A 26804-nucleotide genomic window follows, 5' to 3' on the forward strand; every position below is an offset into this window, starting at 1 on the left:
ACCTCTGGTTTCCGTTTGTATCTGTTCAGGGGCCCGTTCTGACGGAAAGCTCCGACAGAACGGGACCCCAACGCAAATATGAACAGAGCCTTATCTGTTAAACGGATGCCTGTGATGTATGCCATAGATCATCCATAAGCTTCCAAGTTAATAAAAAATATATATATACCACGCGGTATCCAGTGGCGCGTCTGTCATATACCAACCCAACGGAGGCCAAAAGGACACTCTTCTGACCTCTGTCGGTCTTTAGGGCACGCAAAACGGACATCACAAATGTGATTTGAACAGGGTCGATTGTCTATGGAGAGAGTCCCCGATCATCTTCTCTCTGACCAGTTGGATTTCCATTCTTTGACTCCATTGTTATAAGATAAGCAGCGCTAAATGTGTGTCAGCCGATTATCTGTTTCACAAAGAAATAAAATGCATTCTTGGCTGAGCTGAACTGCAGGGGGAAGTAAAGGCTGGGGGGCAAATGATCACGTGGCCAACATCTATCGCACGTCTATGGCCAACATAAGGCAACTATTTTATGAGGGGGTTTTAGGGGGTGGTCCTATAATCACGACCAGTTTTCCCCTGGTGATAACAGCAGATCCAAAAAATTACAACCCCCTGAAGTTTCTAATAAATGCCATGATTAAGGGCAGATATTAATAGGATGGAAAAGCGTTTTAATATAAAAATTATTTTTATCATTAATGTTTTTCATTTTGGTCAAAACAGAAAAGAAAATTATTATAAGCTTTGTGGCTTCCCACTGCCCTAGTCTGTATATTAAGATTTTATATTGGCTTTATATACATGGGCTTATTACAGAATTATTATATGTACGCAGGGTATTGCTATAGCAACAGATCCATATCCCAGACACGGTCAAGTAATTTAGGTCAACGGAGGACTTCATTGTTCATGTAAATAGTAACGAACACACGAGCAGCGCGATTCATTGCTTTAAAAAAAACAAAAAACACATCAAAACCTAAGACTTAAAATTCCCTTGTTCCCTTTCTCGTATTCCTATCAAGCCTTGGTCCTGCTCTCAGCACTGCATGCTACTGACTGACGACCAGTGCAGAAGACCACCAATGTCAACGAGACTCGCAAAATTGCTACTTAAAGAGTTCAGACATGTCAGTCTTAGTAAAAAAAAAAATTATACTTGCATTCACTGTGAAATAACATTTCTAGAGCATACAGCTGCTCCTCTGTTATTCCTCCTGGAAATGTTATTCCCCCATGTCAATAAGGAGTTTTCCTACAGAGTCTGGTACGGTCAGCATCCAGTGGAGGGTCACCTCCAATTGACAAGGGATGGGGTAATGCCCAATTGTCCATTTATTCATACACTTCCAGGAGGGATAATAGGGGAAGGGCATAATGCAGACCTCTAAGAAAAGATGCTCCAAAATTTTTAATTTCACGGGGCATGCAAGTATTGACCTAAACAGACAAGTCAGGAGAGAAGACAGGTCCTCTTCGTTCGTGTGAATAAGGCCTTAAAGAGGCTCTGTCACCAGATTTTGCAACCCCTATCTCCTATTGCAGCAGATAGGCGCTGCAATGTAGATGACAGTAACGTTTTTTTTGTTTTTTTTTTAAACGAGCATTTTTGGCCACGTTATGACCATTTTTATATTTATGCAAATGAGGCTTTCTAAAGTACAACTGGGCGTGTTTAAAGTAAAAGTACAACTGGGCGTGTATTATGTGCGTACATCGGGGCGTGTTTACTTGTTTTACTAGCTGGGCGTTGTGAATGGGAGTGTATGATGCTGACGAATCAGCATCATCCACTTCTCTTCGTTAACACCCAGCTTCTGGCAGTGCACAGACACACAGCGTGTTCTCGAGAGATCACGCTGTGACGTCACTTCCCCAGGTCCTGCATCGTGTCGGACGAGCGAGGACACATCGGCACCAGAGGCTACATTTGATTCTGCAGCAGCATCGGCGTTTGCAGGTAAGTCGATGTAGCTACTCTCGAGAACACGCTGTGTGTCTGCACTGCCAGAAGCTGGGTGGTAAAGGAGAAGTGGATGATGCTGATTCGTCAGCATCATACACTCCCATCCACAACGCCCAGCTAGTAAAAGAAGTAAAAACGCCCCGATGTACGCACATAATACACGCCCAGTTGTACTTTTACTTTAAACACGCCCAGTTGTACTTTAGAAAGCCTCATTTGCATAAATATAAAAATGCTCTTAACTTGGCCGAAAATGCTCGTTTAAAACAAAAACAAAACGTTACTCTTATCTACATTGCAGCGCCGATCTGCTGCAATAGGAGATAGGGGTTGCAAAATCTGGTGACAGAGCCTATTTAAATGGGTTGTCCGGGCACAGGGTAGTTTTTCGTACTGATAACCTATTCACGGAATAGGTCACCAGTATATGATCGGTGGGGTCCAATTCCCAGACCCCGCACCGATCAGCTGTTTCGGTTGCCATCTGCAGTACTACAGGTCAGCCGCTGTACTGTGACCGGAGCCATCTGCTTCCGGCACGTATATTTGGTGCCCGGAGGCAGCTAAACGCTGCGGGGTCTGGGTGTCGGACCCCCACCAATCATATACTGATGACCTATCCAGTCAACAGTATGAAAAACCGGTCCATGCCCACGACAACCCCTTTAGAGCAGCCGCATCACCCTCCAGATCGGTGGGGGCTCCGGCAGTTGAACCCCCACCGATCATAAAGTGATGGCATATCCTAGCTATATGGCATTACTCCATGCGATAGCAAATCAATACTGGTAGCCAATCTCTTCCATGTCACGGACAGGTGGCTGTCAAGATCTAGAAAGTCTGACAATCAGGACAGATTCTCTTTTTTCTTTAGCTTTACATTGCTGACCTTGTGCAGAGTCAAGTGCCTTAAAAGGCCACAAAAGTGGAGTATATCTTTAAGAGAGTGTCAGGCTCTGGTGGTTTCCCAGGTATGCGATCTATATTTGTAAGGAGCGGTACATTCGGTCTTGTTGTAAGCAGCTATTGCTAGGAGAATTTCACCCACGGATCTATATGATTTGGACGACTACTGCAGCCCCATCACAGCTTTCTGCTAGGTGAGTCACTTTTTGGAATTCCGAAGATGGCAGTAAACTGTGTGGGTGCTGCCGCAAGATAAAATAAGACGTGACGTTCTATTCCTATTTGTAGTGTATCTGCCAATGTCACTATCAGCTTATTATCTGTGGAGAACGATGCAGCAGAACAGACCGTCTCTCTACAAGACAATGAAAGGCTGGAAATACCAGCATTATGAGCGAGCGGATTATACAGACAACGCTCAATGCTGAGGTAGGGGGGAGGGGGGCTGACTAAAGCAACAACCTGCTATTTCATTAAGGACATAGCTTAAAATGACATACTGCTTGATACAAATGTCTGGATCCATATAGAAGAATAAATTATTATGCATTTTACCAGTTATTATCAAGATAATATGGGAGTCTGGACTTCTATCAACCAAACAGGAGAGATGCAGCAAACCGTGGCTGACGGACTCAATACATCCGTACAATACAAAGACAGTCCATTAAAGGGGTTGTATGACATTAGAAAATAAGGTCTGCTTACTTTTTCCATAAACAGCGCCAACCTTGTCTATAGGCTGTGTCTGGTATTGCAGCTCAGCATCAGTCAATGGAATGGGGATGAGCTGCAATACCAGACACAGCCTATAGAGAACAGTGGTGCTATTCCTGGACAAAGTAGGCAGACCTTATTTTCTGGAGCAGATTGTGGGGGTATCCTCAATGATAATCTTAAAATCGAAGGGGGGGACGACCACTTTAAGCAAAAATAAGTTGTCCGAATTAATCAACGCCTTTAAATAAACTACTGTAGATCTCACTGTAGTAAAGTAAGGTTCTTACCTTCACCATCTCTTCTAATCGCCCCAAGCGCACGCTGCCCTCCACCATCTTAGATAGGACTCCTTGCTTTTCAGCTTCCAATCCTTTGGTCTAAATAGAATTAAAATTAAAACGTGAAATACATTTTTACAGACGGAGGGGAAGATGTATCAAAACCGATACAATGGAAAATTGGAGTTGTTGTCCATGGCATGTAAACAAAACATTGTTAGTCTCTGGCACCCATTGTGGGATTGGACTTGAACTCAGTTGTCTCCAACATGTGGCCTCTAGCTGTTGTCAAACTACAACTCCCAGCTGGCCTTGACAGCCGCAGACTACCACTCTGGAAGATCCGGCATGTCCACGATGCATTACGTGGACGGCCATTCATTGGAATAGCTCACCTGTAAAGTTACATTTCCAATGCAGCTCATCGCTGGTGGTTTTAGAAGCCAGACCCGCGATGATCAGTGTGAGATTATTCATCAGACAACACATTTAATGTTTTTTTTATTTGACGGTTCCCAGTCTCCCCCATCTGACCTCCCACAATACAGTGAATTTTAGCAACAAGAAACCAGCAGGATTCTGATGGAGTTACGACTGGAGTAAGAGACACAATGTAACTCCGGATCAGTTCAAGCACCCAGTGAAATTTCTTAAAAGAGTGACTGCACTTTCAAACTTTTGATATGTCAGAGACGTATCAAAAGTTTGGATCGGTGGGGGTCCGGGTTCAAAAACCAGACCGGGTGCAGAAGCATTCAGCTGTGATCGACTCTCCCTGTCAAGCTGAAGACGGCGCTCATAGACGTTCAATGAGCGCCGTCTTCAGCCTAACGAGAAGCGCTGATCACAGCCGAAGGAGCAAAGCGATGAAGTGAACGCTTTAGCACCTTAGTTTCAGCAGAGGTGGGGGTCTCATCACCCCGACCCCCAACGTTCAAACTCTTGATATGTCTCTATGACATATCAAAAGTTTGATTAAAGTGAAGTTCCTATTTTAAGGGTTTGTAATCTGTGGGGAAACCTGGCAATAAGGGTTCAATTTCTCTGCAGCGCACCAACAGGATAAAATAAGCATTACACAGTGTCTATTTACATCAATGAGTTGTCTGTGTAATGCAGGACAGGACAGGTCCTCCAGAGAGAAAAACAGAGGACCCACCAATATTAACTCACAATTCCCTAATAGGATATATGGAAATGTTTTTTTTTTTTGTTGTTTTTTTTTTTTAACTTTAACGGGGTATTCCAGTTGAATCGGTGGGCTCCGACTACCTGCCCCCATATTGCAGTTTAGTATTGGAAAGGAGTGCAGTATTATCACTCTGGATAAGCCCATGTAGAAATGATAAGATATAGATTTTATATTAAAAACAAAATAGAGTAAATAATTGCTGAGGTCCGACCACTGGTCACCAGTGCTTGTGAAGTGTCCGACCACTCAGACTCCCACTGTTGTAAAATATGTCATCTATACATTGTATAGGTGAGCAATGTTTTCTGCTGGAATACCCCTTTAATAAATATTCAGAGTAGCGCGTTGTATTTGCGTTTTGTTTTGGAACAGCCACTTATCAGGTCCCATTGATGCTGGATTTACTGTATATGCAAAGTTGGGCCTAATGCACACGACCGTGCAGTATTTACAGTCAGTAAATACTGAACTGACGGGCCGCGATGTGTCATACGCATTTGCGGACCGTGCTCGAAGTAATAAGTATTGAAGCACGGTCCGTAAATGCAAAAAATATGTCCAATTTTTTGCAGGTCATTTCTACGGCCCGGACACACACCCGTAAATATACGGGAAGGAGTTGGTGGTCGATAGAAATGAATGTGTCAGTATTTAACTACGGTTGTGTGTATGAGGCCTTACCAAACACTATATGTAAATATAAACTGGGAACTGGTGAAAATATTGTTCATTAAGTAGTATCAATTACAATAAGGTTCTATATTTGCAGTAAATATCTGTATTCATCTATTTTCCCTGGTCACTAGGAAATGGATTTTAACACATCGCTGGTTGGGTATGAAAGTTTTATGGCCACAGTCACTGAAATCTTTTACTGTGAGTCTGAACGCAGCATTTTCACCTTAAAGGACTTGTCTGTGACACACGAATGATTTGGAAATCACAAGGCATCAGCTCAGTGGCCTTCAGAGAAGAAGTCACTGTAATGTTCCAGCGTAAATGGGGGGGGATGAACGGCATTTACAAGGAAGTACTGCAGATTATGGAATTCTCCTAACAGCACCAGAGGTGGGATGATTTATACAGCCCCGTTATTTCAGAATTGGTGTGAGAACATTGTTGTTTTCCTTCTAAAATCCTAATAGAAGTAACTTTCCAAAAATGCTGATTTATCTTGTTATTACAAATACCAACTTGGACCGGAGAGAGAGTTTTATGAATGCCGACAGCCAGCCTTGCCAGCTTGTGAGAATGGCATATCATCAACTCTCTACTCAGGAGGACTGGGGGATTTTACGGGCAAGGAGAAGTCAAGTTTACATTACCAGTCTGATCATTGAAACATTACGCCACAAAAAAGTTAATACATTAAAGACCGAATTTAGACGTCCGTGCTGCGGCCGTTAAAAAAACGGACTCATGTATTTCAATGGGAGCGTTGTTTCAATGGAGGGTGTGAAGGGTCCGTTGAAAAATAGGACGTCCCATTTTGTTCCGTTTTCACGGACCCCTCCATAGACTCAAGTCTATATGGATCCGTGAAAACAGGACCGCACGGGGGCAACTCGGACGTGGAAAACGGACGTTTTTCACATCCGAGTTTCCCCACGTTCGTCTGAATTCGGCCTTACAATGTAAGAAACGTAGGAGTGATAGTTATTTGTAACATCCAGCCGGTCATTTCAGCATCTCAAGGGGAGAGAAATTTTTGGGCATCCGGACATTGCTTGGATGCTGGTGAATGCAAACAGAGCAAAAGCTCCCCAAAATCCGTAGCCACAATTTGTTGTTCGAGATACCATGTGGTCTAGCCAAAGAATTGTTTCAATTAAGTCACCTCCCCTGACAGGCCTATTTTAGTAAATCCTTGTATTCCCCATAAAACTACAAATCTGGAACATATTTTCTTAGAACCCTTGTGCTGTTCCTCTGTTACTCCTCCTAGAAACGTATGAATAAATTGACTGGGTGTTACCATTTCCCTTGTCAAAGGGGCAGGTCCCTGCACAGTCTCACTCTGTCAGCACTGATTGGACATTGTCAGTCTGCGTAGGGACACACCCCCAACAGGAAGCACCCAGTTGTCAAGTTATTCAGAAATCTGTAAGCGGAATAACAGAGGAATCGCGCAACGTAACTTTCTAATAAAAGTATTAAAGATTCATTAATTGTGGAATATTGTGGAATACAAGGAGAGGTGACAGATCTTCTTAAATTATGAGTAGTATACGCATCAATTTATCCCATAATTGGAAAAAATGTTTTATACTTTGTTCTTTATGTAAGACGGTTCTATCCAATCCATCGAAGATAGAGGTGAATTGTGGAAAGGAAAGGGGGCGATACAATTATGCAGGATCGTTTTTCTAGCTGCTGGCAATACGAAAAATAGCATTTTCTTTTAGCCAGTTTGGGGTGTCATTAGGTAGGTGTCCGAAAAAGGCACCGAGATGGTGTAATGGGGCAATTATTTAATAAACTGTTGATTACAAAGAGTCTGATTTATTCCTCTAAGTTTTTGATGACATGGCAAGAGCATAGACAGTGGAAGGGGTCGGCATGAGGAATATGGCATTTTGGGCATGTGGGAGCTGAGCTTTCCATTAGGGTGTCCAGGGTTTTTCTGCAGGATCTGTGACGGAGGCCCCTGCCGGAGCCTACAACGCAGATGTGAACAGAGCCTTAAAAAGCAGCGGGGAGAGAAGGCATCCCTGGAGTGCGCCTCAGTGTATAGGGATCCTTTGGGAACTACTTTAGTTTATCATTACGTGTTTGTTGTTGTAAAAAAGCTAGAAAAAGTGTCTCCAAAGCCACGATGCATTAACGGTGTTCAGAAAATTCTATGATACAAAATCAAATGCTTCAGGAATTTTGAGTCAGATTTTGACCTGCCTGCACTTTGTTTGACGCCGTTTTCACTGCGGTTTTTTTAACGCTGCGGACAAAAAAATGCCACGAAAACCGCTTTCCCTGCCTCCCATTGATGTCAATGGGAGGTCATAGACGAAAACGGCTGAGGAAAGTGCATGTCGCTTTTTTTTCGCGCTAGCGTTTCTTCCGCTCGCGGAATTGCAATCAATGGGCGTCGATTTCAGCCATTTTTGGCACGTGTTTTGTGAAGCGGTGTCGGCGTCAAAAACATTGCCAAAAAATATCTGGACATTATATTAAAAATAAAAATGAAGTAAACAATTCCATTAATCTGGCAACTATTGATCCAGAAATTCTGACAATCCGGCACACACCTGTGTGATAATCTTGAATTTCATAAAACCAGAACCAGGAGACGGAGCTTAGAAAATGAATAATTAGACTCCGCTGATTAAATAACGAATTGATAGTGTCGTATTTTGCATCAGCCGTGTAAACTTTTATACGATCCAATAATCCAGAATATTTAATTCCCATTGCTGCCAGATTAAGGGAATTTTACTATATAAATAAACATATTAAATCTAAATCTATAATCTATCCAATGTAATCAATCTATTGCATATTTCCATCCAGAGTTATAAAAGTCATTCCAGAGTGCAGATGATCCACAGAAAAAACACGGAGCAACGTATGTTTTTATCCTCTCAGCCTCTGAGGATTGAATTGCGAGCCATTCATGTTGATAAAATTTCCGCAGGGAAAATGTTTTAGCTTCTAGGTAACCTTAAAATAGATATGAAGGCACAGACATCAGAACGCATCAAGTTCTCGGCACAGAATGTCACTAGGATTGCTGGGGCTCAGGGCAGGGAGTTGCTGCCTGCCATCTGTAACGCCACAATCTATTAGACATGTTCAGTTCTGCAATTTATCAAGGACACAGCCTGTGCCGTCTCTCCCGGATCCTCAAACCAACGGAATCAGAGCCGATATGATATAAAATACTGTCTGAGAAGTCAGACCACTAGATAGGGAGCAGGCTGCCTGTCAATAAAGATTGTTACAAATAAAGAGAATACTTATAGTATATGTTATATAGGAGACATTATATGTATACGTAGAAGACGCTGGAAGAAAATCAAAACAAAGAACTGTCCCTCATGTGGCTAAGTGGGCTAACAGGGGTGTCTGGCTTAAAAAAATAAATAATTTCTATACACCCTATTAGAGAATTTTTTTTGTTAATAGAGGGGTCCCCTGTGCAGGATCCCCATCTATTAGCCAGAGTGGCTGAAAAGAGCGTCTCCAACTTAGGAGGACTCGGCTTGTCCATGCATTATACTGAGAGCTCATCATTTTAATGGACACTGTGTAATGCTTAATTTCTCCTGTGGCGGCGCTGCAGGGAAACTCAACACTTGTTGCCGAGTTCCCCACAAATTGCAGTGGTTTGCTGGGTGTTCCAGCAGCAGGACACTTGGATTATCTTATCCTCAGTGAAACCTTCTGCCAAAAACAGATTGTTCGAATTGGACGATCACTTTAAAGAAAGCAAATAAAAACGCTGAAAAAATCTTGTATTGACGTCACGCCAGTCCTTATTATTAAGACACAAAAATAGAAAATACATTTTAGAACGGGCCTAACAACTGGCTCAGTTTCAACATAGGTGGAATACGCCCTGCTGCGCTGCACGGCGGGACATGTTGTGTTTGTATCATGGATTGTATTACTGTAATGCCGAGAGAAATTAGTTTTGTTAAGGAGCTTCTCCGATTTTACATAAATTAAGCTTAATCATTGTGTAATGACAAGTTCCGCAACTTTCTCATATGCTATTTGTTTCACCATTTCAAGATCTCTTCTTGCTGTCAGTGAATGGAAAAAAATTGTGTTCAGTTGTGGGGTTTCTAAACTGTAGAAGTTTTTTTTTTTTTTTTTTAAAATAAGGTCCTCATTCACTGACAAGAAGCAGAGATCATGAAATGGTTACATTTAATAACATTGTACAGCGCACTGGTGTGATATATCCAAATTGTGTTCCAGCGTCACATTACTTTTAGTACCCACCATATTTAGGAGTTCGTCCCTCTCCCCGGCGATGCTCTCCGCCAGCGTGATTAGGTTGGCCAGATACTGATGGGCCGTCACCTCCTTCTCCATTGCATCCTCCAACTGTTGCTTCAGCTGACCGACCCTCCTCTGCATTTTCCTGAAGCACAAAAAACGTAAAACGTCTCAGTGGCGGCAGAAGTCATTAATGTCAGGTTGGGATGGCTGCCATGAACAGTGCATTACATTATAACATTCACCAGACGGTAATTCAAGCTGAAATAATGTGTATTCATAATGGCAAGGTTTCTCGGAGTTCAATATAATAACCTGTTACATAAGCTGTGGAGGTGCGTTAATAATATAATTCTCGGCATTGAATAAACACTAATGTAGCAAATCCACTGCATGAATAAAAACCACAGTATATATAATTACAGGATGGATACAATGCATGATAGTGTAGCGCACCCTGTGAACCATGACGAATCTCGGAGTAAATGGAGGTGAGAACGGATAGCAGTGGGGTAAAAACATCCCAGACGTCCAGATCTGCAGCCGGAAAAGAAGTCTGGAGACCTCGTAACGCGGCCAAAATGCTAATAAAACCCAACAGCGTTTTCTGGTATTTTTATCTACCTAATTCAAGTGACCCCAGATTTTACATAGAGGAGCGCCCCCTGTCTCTATTACCAAGCAGCACTGGCTTATACATCTGCTTTCATTTAGGATGTTTCACGACCTCATTTGTGGATTTGCATCCAGTGATCTTAGCAGACCCCCCACCTCAGGGTAGGTCTGTCCAATAAACATGAATGCCATGGTATAGGTAATTTCGGTATCGGCGCCATATACTGCATATATTTCTCCAATCCTCGTATATTTCTCAATTTGATTCCCGTAAGGAGGACTTGTTCTCCCAAGGACCGAAGTGGGTGACAGCTGGCTTAGACACGGAACGACACAAGATCTCGGAGGAGCGCCGTCTCCTCGTATTTTCATCACACCTCGTATGTGCATGGTATAGGTAAGTACTAGGAACCTGCTAAATATGACATAAGCGGGATAGCAAGCAAAGTACGCTCACAGAGGAGAGGGAACATAACCAAACACTTGGGGAAAGGGTCTCTACTGCGTTCCTTGGTTTTGGTAAAACATTTACAGATTTATAGGTGATATCCATAATAGACGTGACATATTGAATAGATATGCTTTAAATGTGTCATCTGCGAGGTTCTGACCTATTCAGAGTATGGAAATGCCAAGTTCTCAGTGGACGGGTGATCACACATGCGTTGTTCATTTTCCATTATAGTAAATGTCAAGTGTCTACTGGATCACCGGGAATGGGAAATTGGCCCAGCAGTGAGACCCGCTCCAATTAGACAAATAGATATATACCATAAAGGGGTTCTCCCATCTCATAGTGGCAATCGGACCACCAGCAATCATAAAGAAATAACATATAGTAGTGATATGCCATCACTTTATGAGATGGGAAAACCCCTTGAAGATAGAACAAAAATGCAGCTGTGTGAATGCACCCCCGTCCACATTTTCATTAGAGGTTCCAGTGGCAATCCTGTCATATTTGTCACCCAGAATAGCACAACATGTCTGCAGTTCTTGTTGTTAAAACTATGGATCCCAGGAAGACCCCAAGTCGACAGGGTCCTTCAGGCGCCGTTGTGATCCATCGTACAATGGATCCGAAACAGCGTTGTGACTCAGATGTGAACAGAGCTTTGAAAAAAAACAACAAAAAAAAAAAAGAAACGCTAGATAAAACCGATACACATTGTGTTATAGAGAAAAGGAAGGGAGGTAGGATCCAGCGCTGGGTAGCGTTAAAATGGAAAGTTATTTTCCAAGTTTAATTGTTTAGATTAAAAGGAAAGTCCAGTTGTATTGGGTCCTGGGTGTGTGAGAAGTGGAGGGGTGGTACCCTCTAGGCCAAACTTGGAAAATAACTTTCCATTTTAACGCTACCCAGCGCTGGATCCTACCTCCCTTCCTTTTCTCTCATTGCTGTCCGTGTGCCGACACGAGGATCCGGGCGCTATCTACGACACACTGGAGTGTGTCAGGTGAGCTGGAGGTTCTCTCCCCATGTTCTACATTGTGTTATACCTATTGCAGAACCTGATAGCCAATGAGAAACAACCAACGAGCGACTATAGGTGTAATTCACCGCACCCACAGGCTTAAGGCCTCGTTTACATCTGCGTTGGTCTTTTAGTTGTTCTGGTCCCTCAGGGGAGCATTACCAGAGAAAATACTAGAAGTGCCGGTTCCGTTGTATGACGGACACTGTCGGTGCCGGACACAACCCATTGACTTTAAAAGGGTTCTGTCGGGTTTCCGTCAGTTGGTCTGCGGTTTTACCAGAAACAAGAGAGCAGAATGTAGCTATTATTTCCGGTATTTTCGGCCGGATCTGTGACCGAGGCCCCTAACGGTACCTCCAACGCAGATGTGAATCAAGCCTAGTAATTTATTTTGTGGAGGTGGGGGGGCACCCCAGATGTTATATGAACATTATGCATATAAACCTGCGAGGATGATAAACAATGCCAACCTGTTAGACCTTTTAACTGCCTCCACTTCGGCCTCGAGGATCTTGTTGTCTGCCAGTAAGTCATTCCTCTGGAGAAGCAAAGCCTTTTTCTCTGCCTGCAGAGCCGTGATCTTTCCCATCAGATCATTCTCTTCTCTCTTGCCATTTTCCTGCTGCTGCTGAAGTTGGCTGCCAGAAATAAGCACATTCAAAAACGAATATAATTTATTTGCGAAATCGACACGAACGTTCGTTACCTTGCTAGCAAATTCAATTTGGTGCAACATTTATCTGGAGTCTGATAGAGAAGGAGGGCAATGTGTGACATATTGCTCTTCACTGGTCCTGCGGTGGCTTTTAAAGACCGTCATGCTACTGAATAGGGGCACACCTGACGAGTGGGGGGGGGGGGGTGAAGCGCTTCTTGGTCTAATATTGACAATAATACCGGACGGAGAGATCAAACAAGGAAAGAACTTCAAGAGGAAATCTGTCTGGGAGATAGAAACTGAAGCGTGAAAGAGATTGCTTCCTATCTCTCGGCTAGTGATGATGAAACGGATGACTGCTCGGCAGATAACGAGGTGCCCTTAACATGGCAGAAAAGTCAGCAGGAACCAAATAAGTTGCTGCTTTAAAACACTGGGCAATTCTGTCATTATCAGCCTACGAGGAGTATATTTGGGGTACGAGACCAAAAGAAGAACCAGAACAAATCCCTTATTGAAAATACATGATCATGGTATACCAACACTAAGAACAAAACCTATCACTGTATACCACAAAAGACAATAAAAAAAAGACTATTATAGTTAGATCAATAAATCTTTATTAGAATTACAAAAATCAGACAAAACCCTGTCTCAAGATAAAACATTAAAAGGTCTAAAACCAGACTAAGGTGGTGGTCAATTATCCAGCCTAAATATACACAAGGTACAAAAAGCAAACATGCCATAACATCATTGGGACCAAAGACATAAACAATGAGAGTTGTAAGGCGACATAAACGGCTGTAAAAATCGTCCGTAATTACGGACCCATTCACTCCTATTGTCCACGGACACTTTCCCGGTTTTTTTTACGGGAAGGTGTCGGGGCCGTAGAAGTGTACCGCAAATGATAGTACATGTCCTATCTTTTGCGTTTTACGGGCCGTGGCTCCCATTTGTATGGGAGCATAGGCCGAGAATGCGAGCAGCTGTCGGCCGAGCCCACAATCGTGTCCCATGATTACGGGCACGGCCGTGTGCACGGGGGCCTTAAAATAATTTCTTATTTTTTTTAAAAATGTCAGTGTGATTAGTGCAACTTTCAAAATACTTTTTTATTAAAAATTCATTTTACTTTTTGAGATACAGCTGGTCTGTATTCACAGGTGGAGGCTGTGTGTCAGAGACACGCAGGACCAGCTTTTACTGAACCCGTCAGTCCTGCAGACCTGACAGGAGCAGGATTTAGCGCTAGATACAGCTGCTATGTATAGAGAATACAGAGCAGCTGTATCTCAAAAAGTAACACATTTTTTATAAAAACTATTTTGAAAGTTGCACCGATCACACAGACTAACCTTTTTATTAAATTTAAAAAATTGTCTTTCAAAGGTGTACAAAGCCTTTAAAGAGCATTTCTGTACATAATGCATTTATAAGACGGTGCCGTCATAACAAGTAACAAAGATACAGAGCAAGCCGTCCGAGAAGAAAAGCACATGTATATGATCCTTTTAACTATAGTGAGCACAGCGCTGCAGGTCATAAAAGTAGAATCTTGTTGGAAGAGAGAAAAGAAACATGCGAGAGGTGACATACAGGTAGTGGAAGGAGCAGTGTCGTCTATCAGCACAGAGTATTTCAGCAGATCTATAACCTTATCTTGTGGAAGACGGTGACCAGCTCACTTATCTTCGTGAGGACAGGGCTGCCTGGGACAGGGGCAGTGTCATGATGTAAGGAGGGAAGAAGTTAGAGGTCATAGACTGATAGTGAAAGAGCAGTGCACACTAGCAGCGCAGAGTATTTCAGGAGATGTACATACTGGTCTTCTGAAAGCTGATGACTTGCCTACTGTGATTATGTTAGTGAGGAAAGGGCTGTGTTTGATGGGAAGAGGGTTATGGTGTAAGGATAAACATGGAGAAAAGGGAGAGGTCAAGACCCAAAAGGTAGATTATAGAGCAAGAAAAATCTTACATTATAAGAAAACAGTGACACAATGCATTATGGTAATACTAAGCAATAAAGGTTATATACGCAATTTACAAAAAATAAATAAATATATAAATATATATATACACACACACACACACGTATATATATGCACACACAGACATATACACTTATATATACACACAGACATGTACATAGAGACAGTATATACGCAGTGGTATAGAATTTTTTTTTACGACAGTCCATGATGTGCCAAATTTATTAAGAGGTGTGTGCCTTTTAATACATTTTGCACATTTTACCCTAACAAACTTCAGTTTAAGACTGGCTGATGAAACGCCAATCTTGATAAATCTTCCACGGAGTATTTTAGCCAGATTGTGTGCGGCTTTTTTTGTGTCTCCCATACAAATCATTGAATGAACAGAAGAGCCCGACCTTTCTTCCCTTTTGCCCAAGAGATACCGGGGACACAGGACCCAAAATCTTCCTGATTACTGTGTCTCCCAGTGTTAAGATCTCCACCTATATGACATCTATAGCATGTGCTTACACCATAAACCCCTCTAAGACACATGGTGGCCAATGGGGGAGGATCTAGTACGTATAATGGAAACGTTTACTACAATACAGATTGCAGGATTACAGTACAAGGATTGAATCAATATCCACAGTACAAAAGTGTCGTCCTATGATCATACACTACTGGGAAAAATATAAAGTGTGTTTGCCATGCAAAGATTTTTCTTCTCTGATGTGCAGACCTATACCCAGTACAAACACTGTGGTCGTACGGATTAAAAAGCTTCCCGCATTAATGACTGATTATAGGCATAAGAGGAAAGCAGATACGTGTCTCGGATGCTTGAAAGACCATTTTAAACACTGCGTCATTCAGGTCAAAACGTACAGACATTACAGTGGAATAATTTCCGACCTTTGGTCTCCTTCGTGCTGTTGAACTACTTGGTGCGCGAGTACAAAGTGAATGAATGTTGATCGAGACATTACTACTCATTACGCAGGGTGAGGAGCTGCTGTACCTTTTTAATTCGTTCACCATGGCAACGTGTTCCTCAGCAGCGACTCTGCTATCAATGTTAGCGTTCAGCTCGTTGTACTTGGAGCGTAAAACTTCCTGCTGCTTCTGAAATTCTAACAATTCTTCCTCTCGACTCCGCTTTGTAGATTCCAAAACCATTAGCTGCTTCGTTAATTGGGAGACTGTGAGCAATAAGAATATTTATGTTAATCTATGACGGACGCGGTGTTATACATGACAAGGTCACTGTGCAGCATAATTCCTGTAATGCATTTGTAATCAATAGCCTGGCCCCGCAACGCAAATGTCTATTTAAATATTATTTTTCCTCAGGCGGCCACAAGTAACCAGCACGAGCAGAAGATGGATGTGGCTATTAAAACAAGCTGCAAGCATCTACATGCAAGCTGCGTAATAATCTGTTACATAATCAATATCAGCACTTGAAGTCTCCGATGCAGTAAAGTAAATTAGAATTGTGTCTTTAAAGGTACACGAACCTTTTTTTATTCATTATATAAAGTTCAGCTATGGAAATCCAACAAAGTCCATCCAGACTGAACCCATACAGAAATCATCAGGCGGATGCCAAACAGATACTTGAGCAATAGCGTCGTGGAGTATTGCAGGATATTAGACACATGTAGCTTTATATTCAGCCTGAGTTCTATGATCGCTCCTATTGTTTGAATTTTCCATATTGCATCAAGGTCTTTAAAAGGTCATTCCCATCTGATAAAGTGATTGGATATTGATAAGATAGGCCATCACTTTATGATTGATGGTGGTCCGACCTCTGGGACCCCCACCGATCCAGAGAATGAAGGGGCTCCAGTGCTGATTTAGCGCTGCGTCTCCTAAGTTTTATCTGCACGGCGGAGCTCCTGGCCAACCGGCTGTGCAGGGAAAAATAAGGAAGTGGATGCAGCGCTAATTCTCATGATCAGTGGGGGTCCCAGAGGTCGGCCGCCCACCTATCATAAAGTGAAGGCATATCCTAGCGATATACCATCACTTTATAAGGTGGGAATGACCATTTAATGGGGGGCCGCAAGGGTCCTCAACCTTTTTCTTTTCATCTCTAGTCATATCTAAATAGAACAGAAGGGATTGAAATAGACTAAATGTCTCAAAGATATTGATGAACACTTTACTCACAAGACCTAAACTGAATACATTTTTCACATAGCAACAACTTACAATCACTAATAAGAACATAATAAAACAACAGAAAAGCAAGTTTCAGTGTTTAAAAAAAATAAAACGTCCAGTGGCCAGGATATTGTGATCATGCAAAGTCTGACTCAGGAGCGAAGTCTTAATGATTTTGTTTTTAGGCCAAGTTGAGACAGACGCAGCACCGTGTGTATACTGCCAGTGATACGCACGGTGCCAAGTTTCAATGGCACATGCAAAAAGTTGAAGAATCACAGCTTCCAATCTCACCTTCCTGGACCTGCTTGGAGTGAGTCTCACGGCTTTTTCCTTCTTGGACCTCTAACTGTTCTGTCAGAACTTTGTTCTCCTCCATAAGGAGTTTATATTGAGCTTGCAGTCGCTCCCTAAAATTATATATAAAAACAAAACTAATTGAGGATTAACAAAACATCAATAATTTTAGAAAAAACAACATCAAGGGAGTAAAACTAAAAATATATATCAATGTATAATTACCACTCCTTATTAGATACGGGTCTGTCCCGTTGCAAACGTTGGTGCAATTTTTCATTCTCCTCTATTACTTCTTTAACTCTTGTTTTGAAAGTTTTCATTTCCTCCTAAACACAAACGAGCGGGGGGAAAAATAGAAAAAAAAAATAATAAAATCATTAAAAGGCCAAATAATATGAATAATCATAACACTACCAAGAAGAGACCTTACTTCCCCAAAGGCTGGGTTCAAACATGGCAGTACGGTACTGTACCTCAAAACCGCAGCAAAACCTACATGTACTGGAATGCAATTTTTCCCCGCAATCAGGGTTGTCACTTTTTGCTAGATAGTCCTAAATTGGCTTCTATGGGAAACCATACAATGGTACTGCATCCAAATCTGCACTATGTGTACTGCCCTCCTTAGGCCTAAGCTCTAAGAAAGAAGTTGGTTTTAGATGCAATGCATGAAACAGTAGCTGCAGCATAATGCCACGAATAGATTAGTAGAAAACAGAAATAAAAAACACATTAAAAATGCTATTTGTGCTTATGATAATGGGCCATGGGTACGATGTGAAAGGTGCGCGGTGATCGACATATTGCATCTAAATCCTAGATTTGATTGTGTGTTTTGGTGCCTCATCCTACTCAAATTAGCATAAAGAGAAAGCTATTACAAGCGGTATCATAATCACACAATCTCCTCATCGAGGGCTTTTAAGCTTCTGAATCGCAAGTCAATTTCACATTATTAGGTTTTATAAATCCACATAGAGAAATATAAATATCTCAGCGCGAGACAGCGGCTTATGGACATTTAAATATCAGTAAAAAAACAAAACAAAAAAAAACTAGAAACATTGTTTAAAAGGGTAACTAAACTTTCCAAAAACATTTGACATGTCATGAGTTTTGATCGGTGGGGGTCCGAGCATTAAAACCCCCAACCGTTCGCGAAAACGAAACGGCAATAGTGCTCGGGTGAGCGTGGTGCTGCTTGGTTTCTGATCGGCTTTCCTCAGAGCGGTGTACGAGCTGAATACAAAGTCTATGAGCCAGTACACCACTTGCTCGGATTTCCGAGAAAAGCCGATCAGAAATGGAGCAGCACAGCGCTCACCCGAGCGCTACTGACGTTTAGTTTTAGCGTTCGGTCGGGGATCTCAGTGCTCGCACCCCCACCGATCAAAACTTCTGACATGTACCCTTTAAACCCTTCACTACTATTACTAAAATACACTGCGCTTAGGAAACCCGTACAAATACCATTTTGGTCTCTTTTAGGCCGGGTTCAATTTGGAATTGGAATTTGGAATTTTGAGGCAGATTTTGCTCTGCCTGCACACCATTTGTCGCCCGTGGCCATTGAGCGCCGATGGGCAAAAACGCAGCAAAATACGCTTTCTCTGCCTCCCATTGATGTCAATGGGAGGTCAGAGACGTAAACGCCAGAAGATAGGGCATGTCGCTTTTTCCCGCGAGCCGTTTTTTCCGCTCGTGGGGAAAAAAAAAACGCCTCCACCTCCCATTGAAATCAATGGGAGGCATTTTCAGCTGATTTTTGGCGCATTTTCCACGTCACAAAACTCTGTGTGAACTGACCCTTAGACAGTAAGTGGGCGGAAATCTGACAATTCCATTCCCGTACTCTCCCTGCAAGTAAGGTGGACAGTCAATTGTAGCTCCCTAAGGCATAATTTTACAACGCTGAAATAAAAAACACTGTAAAAATACGGTTCGTAAAGAAAAAGTAGCAACCGGTCACTTCTTGAAGCCTTTTATGAGCTATTTTTTTTCCATTCAAGTCTTTCCCCCCTTGTCAGGACAAGCTGTTGAAGATGAGCTGCATGGCGGCAGTGACAAGTGATTGATCATGCAATGGCTCTAGCTCTGAGCGACCCGTCACTGCACTATATAGCCAACATACAGACACAGATTTGGGGGAAGTGGTTATATTTTTAATTACAGGTACTTTTCTAAACTCATCAGATCACAGACTCTAATGTCGTATATCTATCTGTCCTCTAGAGAGAATCCAATGAACGTGAAAAGTTTTATTTTCGGTGGCATTTGCATGGAACGAGCACAGCCCCAGATTTACTGGTGGTTCTTGCTGCTGTTTATACCCTACACTAGGGCTGGGCGATTATGACCTACATCAAAATCACGATTAATTGAACATGTAACCTCGATTACGATTAATGAACGATTATTTAGACCACTCCCTTTTGCATACCACGCCCCCTATTTGCATGTTACGCCATTGAATTAATATTTATCCAGAGCCTACTGTATATAATATAGCCCCTGACACTGCCCACACACTATATTGCCCCATAGTGCTCCCCACACAGTATAATGCCCCTATAACTGCCCTTCGTAGATGCCCTTTCATAGTATGCCACATAGCTACCCCCACGCTGTATAATGCCCCATAGTTGACCCCATGCTGTATAATGCCCACATAGCTGCCCCCACGCTGTATAATGCCCACATAGCTGCCCCCACGCTGTATAATGCCCACATAGCTGCCCCCGCACTGTATAATGCCCACAAAGCTGCCCCCACGCTGTATAATGCCCACATAGCTGCCCCACGCTGTATAATGCCCACATAGCTGCCCCCATGCTGTATAATGCCCACATAGCTGCCCCCGCACTGTATAATGCCCACAAAGCTGCCCCCGCACTGTATAATGCCCACAAAGCTGCCCCCACGCTGTACAATACCCACATAGCTGCCCCCACGCTGTATAATGCCCACATAGCTGCCCCCACGCTGTATAACGCCCACAAAGCTGCCCCCACGCTGTATAATGCCCACAAAGCTGCCCCCACGCTGTATAATGCCCACATAGCTGCCCCCATGCTGTATAATGCCCACATAGCTGCCACCACGCTGTATAATGCCCACAAAGCTGCCCCCACATCGCCCCAATAGTGCCTAATAAAAATAATAATAATATACATACTCACCTAACCCCGTTCCAACGACAAGTGGAGGAGATCCCTCTGCTGCTCTGGTCTGTGCAGCTCGGCGCAGACAGGCACGATGACGTCACTGCCTCGCTTCCGGCGATACATAGTGAAGGATAGAGCAGGGATCTTACGGTGCCCTGCTCTACCGTTGGTTTCAACTATATCTGCGTCCTAAAGATGCAGATACTGTTTAAACTGGGAAAAATTATTTAAAAAACCGAAATGCGTAAGATGACGTTGATTAATTGCGCTTAATTTCAGTTTTTGTTATTCGATTAATTGCCCAGCCCTACACTTTGCTAAAACATCCTCTACGCATGGATGGAGCTGCCGATTGGAAATCTTTAAACAATTTTCGGATCTGAAAGATGTATTTTTACTAACCATCAAACACATGAAAGGCACGTCAGACATACATGAGCAGCAGGGCTGGAGCACAACGTCGGTCTACAAGTCTTAAACATCTTTACGGTATTTATGTCAAGACATGTCAGTGTTTAATTGCTGTGCCTGCAATGTAGCACCCAGTTGTATTAGGTCTCCCCTGGGTGCTCCGCTTTACTGCTACAGGCTGACGGCAGTGCTGGTTAACGGTCCTCTGACAACACTTCCTGCGCTGCCTGCGTAGGGAGATGACATTGTAAACTCTGTTGGGGCGGCGATTAATATGTATGAAAACAAGTAGGCTCGAAGGAATTTATTTGCGTAATAGATGTTCAAAAGGAGAATAAATCGCCAATGTATGCACAAGGTGAAGGTAAAGTCATTTCCATGACTATAAACACACGACTTCAGCTTGCCGGAAATTAAAATTTTAGCTTTGTTTTGAATTATTAGTTTCAATTGAACAACATTTTAAAGAATTCTTCTTGCTGTAATTGACTTGAAATATTGTTGATGGAAACCGATAGTTTTTTAACGCTTGTAACCAGTCTAGTCAATTCTCTATGAACTACACACATCAGCTTCACAAATCTCTCTCCTTTCCTGATAGTTTTCTACAATGTATCAGTGTAAGACGATGTTCATGGCAGATTTTGCTTGGCGGGTCCCGCCACAAAATCCGGCGCAGAATAATTCCTGCCATCAGCAGGAAGATTTCTACTCCCATCCACTTTAATGGAAGGTATTGGCGGAAACTGCCCAAAGACTGGGCAGGACGCTTCTTTATCTGCTAGTTGGAAAAAAATCAGTCAGTCAGTGGGAAAAAGAAGCGTCCCCCTCCCATAGAAATGAATGGAAGCGGAAGCGGAACTTTGCAGCTGAATTCATCCCAGAAATTCCTCCATGTGAACAGGGGCTAAAAAGGTACAGTCTTACATGGCAGATTTGTTGCAAACATTTCTGCAACTGTTGCATCTTAAAGGGGCTTGTAGAAATCCATGCGTATGTTGAAGAAATAACCCCACTCAGATGTATGGAACGGATTTTCAGTTTGAGAAATTTCTGCAACAAAATCTGCCAAGAGCGAATATACCGTAATGTGTATCAGTCTGGAGTTGCAACAAACATCAGCTTTGAGAAGTAATAGGTCTGTATGGGTTCACTGACCGCAAGCATAGATCTTGAAATAGTGACAAACTGAAAGGCAATGTACACTACCGTTCAAAAGTTTGGGGTCACCCAGACAATTTTGTGTTTTCCATGAAAACTCACACTTATATTTTTCAAATGAGTTGCAAAATGACTAGAAAATATAGACAAGACATTGACAAGGTTAGAAATAATGATTTTTATTTGAAATAATGATTTTCTCCTTCAGACTTTGCTTTGGTCTTGGAATGCTCCATTTGCAGCAATTCCAGCATTGCAGACCTTTGGCATTCGAGCTGTTCATTTGCTGAGGTAATCGGGAGAAATTTCACCCCATGCTTCCAGAAGCCCCTCCCACAAGATGGATTGGCTTGATGGGCACTTCTTGCGTACCATACGGTCAAGCTCCTCCCACAACAGCTCTATGGGGTTGAGATCTGGTGACTGCGCTGGCCACTCCATTACAGATAGAATACCAGCTGCCGGCTTCTTCCCTAAATAGTTCTTGCATAATTTGGAGGAGTGCTTTGGGTCATTGTCCTGTTGTAGGATGAAATTGGCTCCAATCAAGCGCTGTCCGCAGGGTATGGCATGGCGTTGCAAAATGGAGTGATAGCCGTCCTTATTCAAAATCCCTTTTACCTTGTACAAATCTCCCACTTTACCAGCACCAAAGCAACCCCAGACCATCACATTACCTCCACCATGCTTGACAGATGGCGTCAGGCACTCTTCCAGCATCTTTTCAGTTGTTCTGCGTCTCACAAATGTTCTTCTCTGTGATCCAAACACCTCAAACTTCGATTCGTCTGTCCATAACACTTTTTTCCAATCTTCCTCTGTCCAATGTCTGTGTGTTTTTGCCCATATTAATCTTTTCCTTTTATTAGCCAGTCTCAGATATGGCTTTTTCTTTGCCACTCTGCCCTGAAGGCCAGCATCCCAGAGTCGCCTCTTCACTGTAGACGTTGACACTGGCGTTTTGCGGGTACTATGTAATGAAGCTGCCAGTTGAGGACCTGTGAGGCGTCTATTTCTCAAACTAGAGACTCTAATGTATTTGTCTTGTTGCTCAGTTGTGCAGCGGGGCCTCCCATTTCTCTTTCTACTCTGGTTAGAGCCTGTTTGTGCTGTCCTCTGAAGGGAGTAGTACACACCGTTGTAGGAAATCTTCAGTTTCTTGACAATTTCTCGCATGGAATAGCCTTCATTTCTAAGAACAAGAATAGACTGTCGAGTTTCACATGAAAGCTCTCTTTTTCTAGCCATTTGGAGAGTTTAATCGAACCCACAAATGTAATGCTCCAGATTCTCAACTAGCTCAAAGGAAGGTCAGTTTTATAGCTCCTCTAAACAGCAAAACTGTTTACAGCGGTGCTAACATAATTGCACAAGGGTTTTCAAGTGTTTTCTAATCATCCATTAGCCTTCTAACACAGTTAGCAAACACAATGTACCATTAGAACACTGGAGTGATGGTTGCTGGAAATGGGCCTCTATACACCTATGTAGATATTGCATTAAAACCAGACGTTTGCAGCTAGAATAGTCATTTAGCACATTAACAATGTATAGAGTGTATTTCTGATTAATCTAATGTTATCTTCATTGAAAAAAACGGTGCTTTTCTTGCAAAAATAAGGAAATTTCTAAGTGACCCTAAACTTTTGAAAGGCAATGTATATAAAGTTTCTGAACTTTTAACTGTACAACCATTAAGACCTATTTATCTAAAACCAGAAAACCCTTCAGTTGCGGCAGCGATACATTAACATTTCAGTACTGTCCACGGAATTTCGTATTCACAGAGAACCCAAAGTGACAAATCTGTGAACGGGAACCAGACAACTGACTATTGTAAAACAGCCTGTAGTCTGGCCAAAAATTCTCAGAAACATTCCCAAGGTAGAGCTGAAGCTTTGCTGTATTGTTTGGTCAGCTGAAATAAACATTTCATTACCACTTAAGGCTATGTTCACACGGGGTATTTTGCCGAGTTTTTTTACGCGGAAACCGCGTCGCAAAACTCGGCAGAGACGGCCCGAGAACGCCTCCCATTGAAATCAATAGTAAAACTGCCTCGCGGGAAAAAGAAGCGACATGTCCTATCTTCGGGTGCTTCCGCCTCTGACCTCCCATTGACTTCAATGGGAGGCAGGAGCAAGCGTATTTCTCGCTGTTTTATGCCCGCGGCGCTCAATGGGCGCGGGCAAAAAACGGCGCGATAATTGCCGCGAAAATCGGCATGCAGGGAGAGGAATATCTGCCTCAAAGTTCCAAACGGAATTTTGAGGCAGATATTCCTCCCCCAAAATACTCCGTGTGAACATAGCCTAACACTTTGGGAAAGCGGCTTCACACAATTCATGCAAGTAAATTACAACTCACCTCAAATGCCAGAATCAAGTTATCCTTCTCATTAATTCGGTCTTCATATGCGAGTAACAATGGTGACAAATATTTCATATCCAGCTGCACAAAATAAATAGAAATGAATTAATTATTATAAACTAAGGCTAAGTTCACACTACCTTCATCTTCAGTTTAGGTCTCCTCCATCAGAGGAAGAGACGACCAAAAGTCCAAACGTAAAGCATCGCTTTTGTTTGAATTACCATTGATTTCAATGGTCATTATTTTGTTTCAGTTGCCTCCGTTCGATAGGTTTCCGTTCTTTTCACGGAAGCAAAAGTGGAGTCTGCACTTTTGCTTACGTGAAAAGAATGGAAACCTAGCGAAAAGAGGCAAACGAAATGCAACTGAAACAAATGACTTACCATTAAAATCTATGGTAATGCAAACAGAAGCGATGCTTTACGTTTGGACTTTCGGTCATCTCTTCCTCTGACGGAGGAGACCTAAACTGAAGTGTCAACTTGGCCTAACTGTATGAATTGAAACGTTTTTACTCTAATTTTGCATAGGAGTTACCTACTAAAACATGGAGTTAACCCAAGAAAAGTGAACTGGTCAAGGCCTAACATTCCACCAAAATAAAATGCTACATATCGCTTTGCTAGATGTAAACTAAAGCCCTGCGCCCAGGAAGTAAAAAATCCCTTTAAATAATTTACATTTCATCCTGCCACATCAAAAGTTGATTTCTGTAAATATGGGAGATCAGGATTCCTGTTGCAGATGCAATATTCATATCAAGCTGTGGAAAGGTCAATGTAAAGGTTGCAGATTCCTGCCAGATATTTTTCCAATAACATGACAGGTGTTCAGTGGTGAAGGAAAACATCACGGACTGTCTCCAACATACAGACCTTTTGAAGTTGACAGAAAAAGAATTAAAAGTTATAGGGATTGTCCAGGACTAGAAAAACACGGCTGCTCTCTTACAAAAACAGCACCACACCTGTCCATTGGTTGTGTCTGGTATTGCAGATCAGGGGTGGCACTGGTTTTTGCAAGAAAGCTGTCATGTTATTCTAATCCTGGACGACCACTTGAAATGTCTTTTCTCGCTCGGCTAGGTCAGAAGAAGTCATAGGTGAACATCCGTCATGACAAGTAGCTACCTGGATGCGTTGCCACCACAATCCACCATGACCCTTATATGTGTCCTAATACAACAATGACAGACCTTCATGCAAAAGAATGCCAAACTATAAACGGTTTATAACGCCTTTGCGCCTGAATCCTTATGGGCAGTAAACATATGCAGCCGTTCTCCTATAGGCAATTCCAGACTTTTCCTACACTTCTAGGACAGGAAGTAGCTGACACCGAACCTTGGCAGCCATATTAGTTCTCATGGGGTAACGGAGTATGTGTAATCTCTTGCAAATACATCCATGGCAGCTATCGTAGATTTTGACCATGCTAGCGAGTGCATATCAAGTGCAAGCAAAGTAAGATGGATGGATATTGACGATGGATGGAGATTGGTGATGGATGGATATAGATTGATGATGAATGGATGGATGGAGATTGATGATGGATGGAGATTGGTGATGGATGGGGATTGGTGATGAATGAATGGATGGAGATTGATGATGAATGGATTGAAGGAAGGATGGGGATTGATGATGGATGGAGATTGATGATGAATGGATTGATGGATGGATGGGGATTGATGGATGGATGGGGATTGATGGATGGATGGAGATTGATGATGGATGGAGATTGATGATGGATGGAGATTGATGATGGATGGAGATTGATGATGGATGGAGATTGATGATGGATGGAGATTGATGATGGATGGAGATTGATGATGGAAGGATGGGGATTGATGGAAGGATGGGGATGAAGGATGGGGATTAATGATGGAAGGATGGGGATTAATGATGGAAGGATGGGGATTAATGATGGATGGAGTTTGATGATGGATGGAGCTTGATGATGGATGGAGCTTGATGATGGATGGAGCTTGATGATGGATGGAAGGATGGAGATTGATGGATGGAGATTGATGGAGATACCCCATCATGCACTTGCCAGTTCTCCAGCATCAGAATAACCGCACTGGAGCGCCAGGGTGTTAATGTAGATGTTCTCATGTGCATGAGGGGCTTCACCATCATCCTTAGAAGCTGTTGAAGACCTAGCATGGACCCACAATGAATGGGACTATGGGGGTCAATAAGGCATAATAATATTTTTGTTGCATAACAGATTATCAGTATTTCAAGACCATAAAGTGCCCAATTAAAAAGGACCTCATATTGAACTTCAAAATTGTATTCTTTAGACATAAAGAAAGAACTATATAAAAAACAAAAACAAAAACACTTCTATCCAACTAAAACTTACAAGCCACGGCGGTGGAGGTCCTCGTGATGGTAATCCACCGATCCGCAAATTCTGAAATAGCACGAAAGGGAAAACAATTTAACGGAAGGGTGTCAAATAAATCAAGTGTATTTCA

General features: G+C 42.5%; 1 protein-coding gene across 3 annotated transcripts in view; it reads right to left on the minus strand.

The window, feature by feature from the left end:
* CEP89 (centrosomal protein 89) overlaps positions 1-26804 on the minus strand; it is an 80522-nt gene that overhangs the window by 24327 nt on the left and 29391 nt on the right. For all 3 annotated transcript variants that reach the window (XM_075838438.1, XM_075838437.1, XM_075838441.1), the window contains exons 9-16: positions 26690-26740; positions 24317-24400; positions 17436-17539; positions 17208-17323; positions 15763-15943; positions 12573-12740; positions 10013-10154; positions 3886-3975 (exon numbers count right to left, since the gene is read on the minus strand). In XM_075838438.1, the coding sequence (XP_075694553.1) occupies positions 3886-3975; positions 10013-10154; positions 12573-12740; positions 15763-15943; positions 17208-17323; positions 17436-17539; positions 24317-24400; positions 26690-26740 (936 nt within the window). The remainder of the gene's footprint in view (positions 1-3885; positions 3976-10012; positions 10155-12572; positions 12741-15762; positions 15944-17207; positions 17324-17435; positions 17540-24316; positions 24401-26689; positions 26741-26804) is intronic.

This window comes from Rhinoderma darwinii, chromosome 9, assembly GCF_050947455.1.
Source record: "Rhinoderma darwinii isolate aRhiDar2 chromosome 9, aRhiDar2.hap1, whole genome shotgun sequence".
Taxonomy (NCBI): Eukaryota; Metazoa; Chordata; class Amphibia; order Anura; family Rhinodermatidae; genus Rhinoderma; species Rhinoderma darwinii.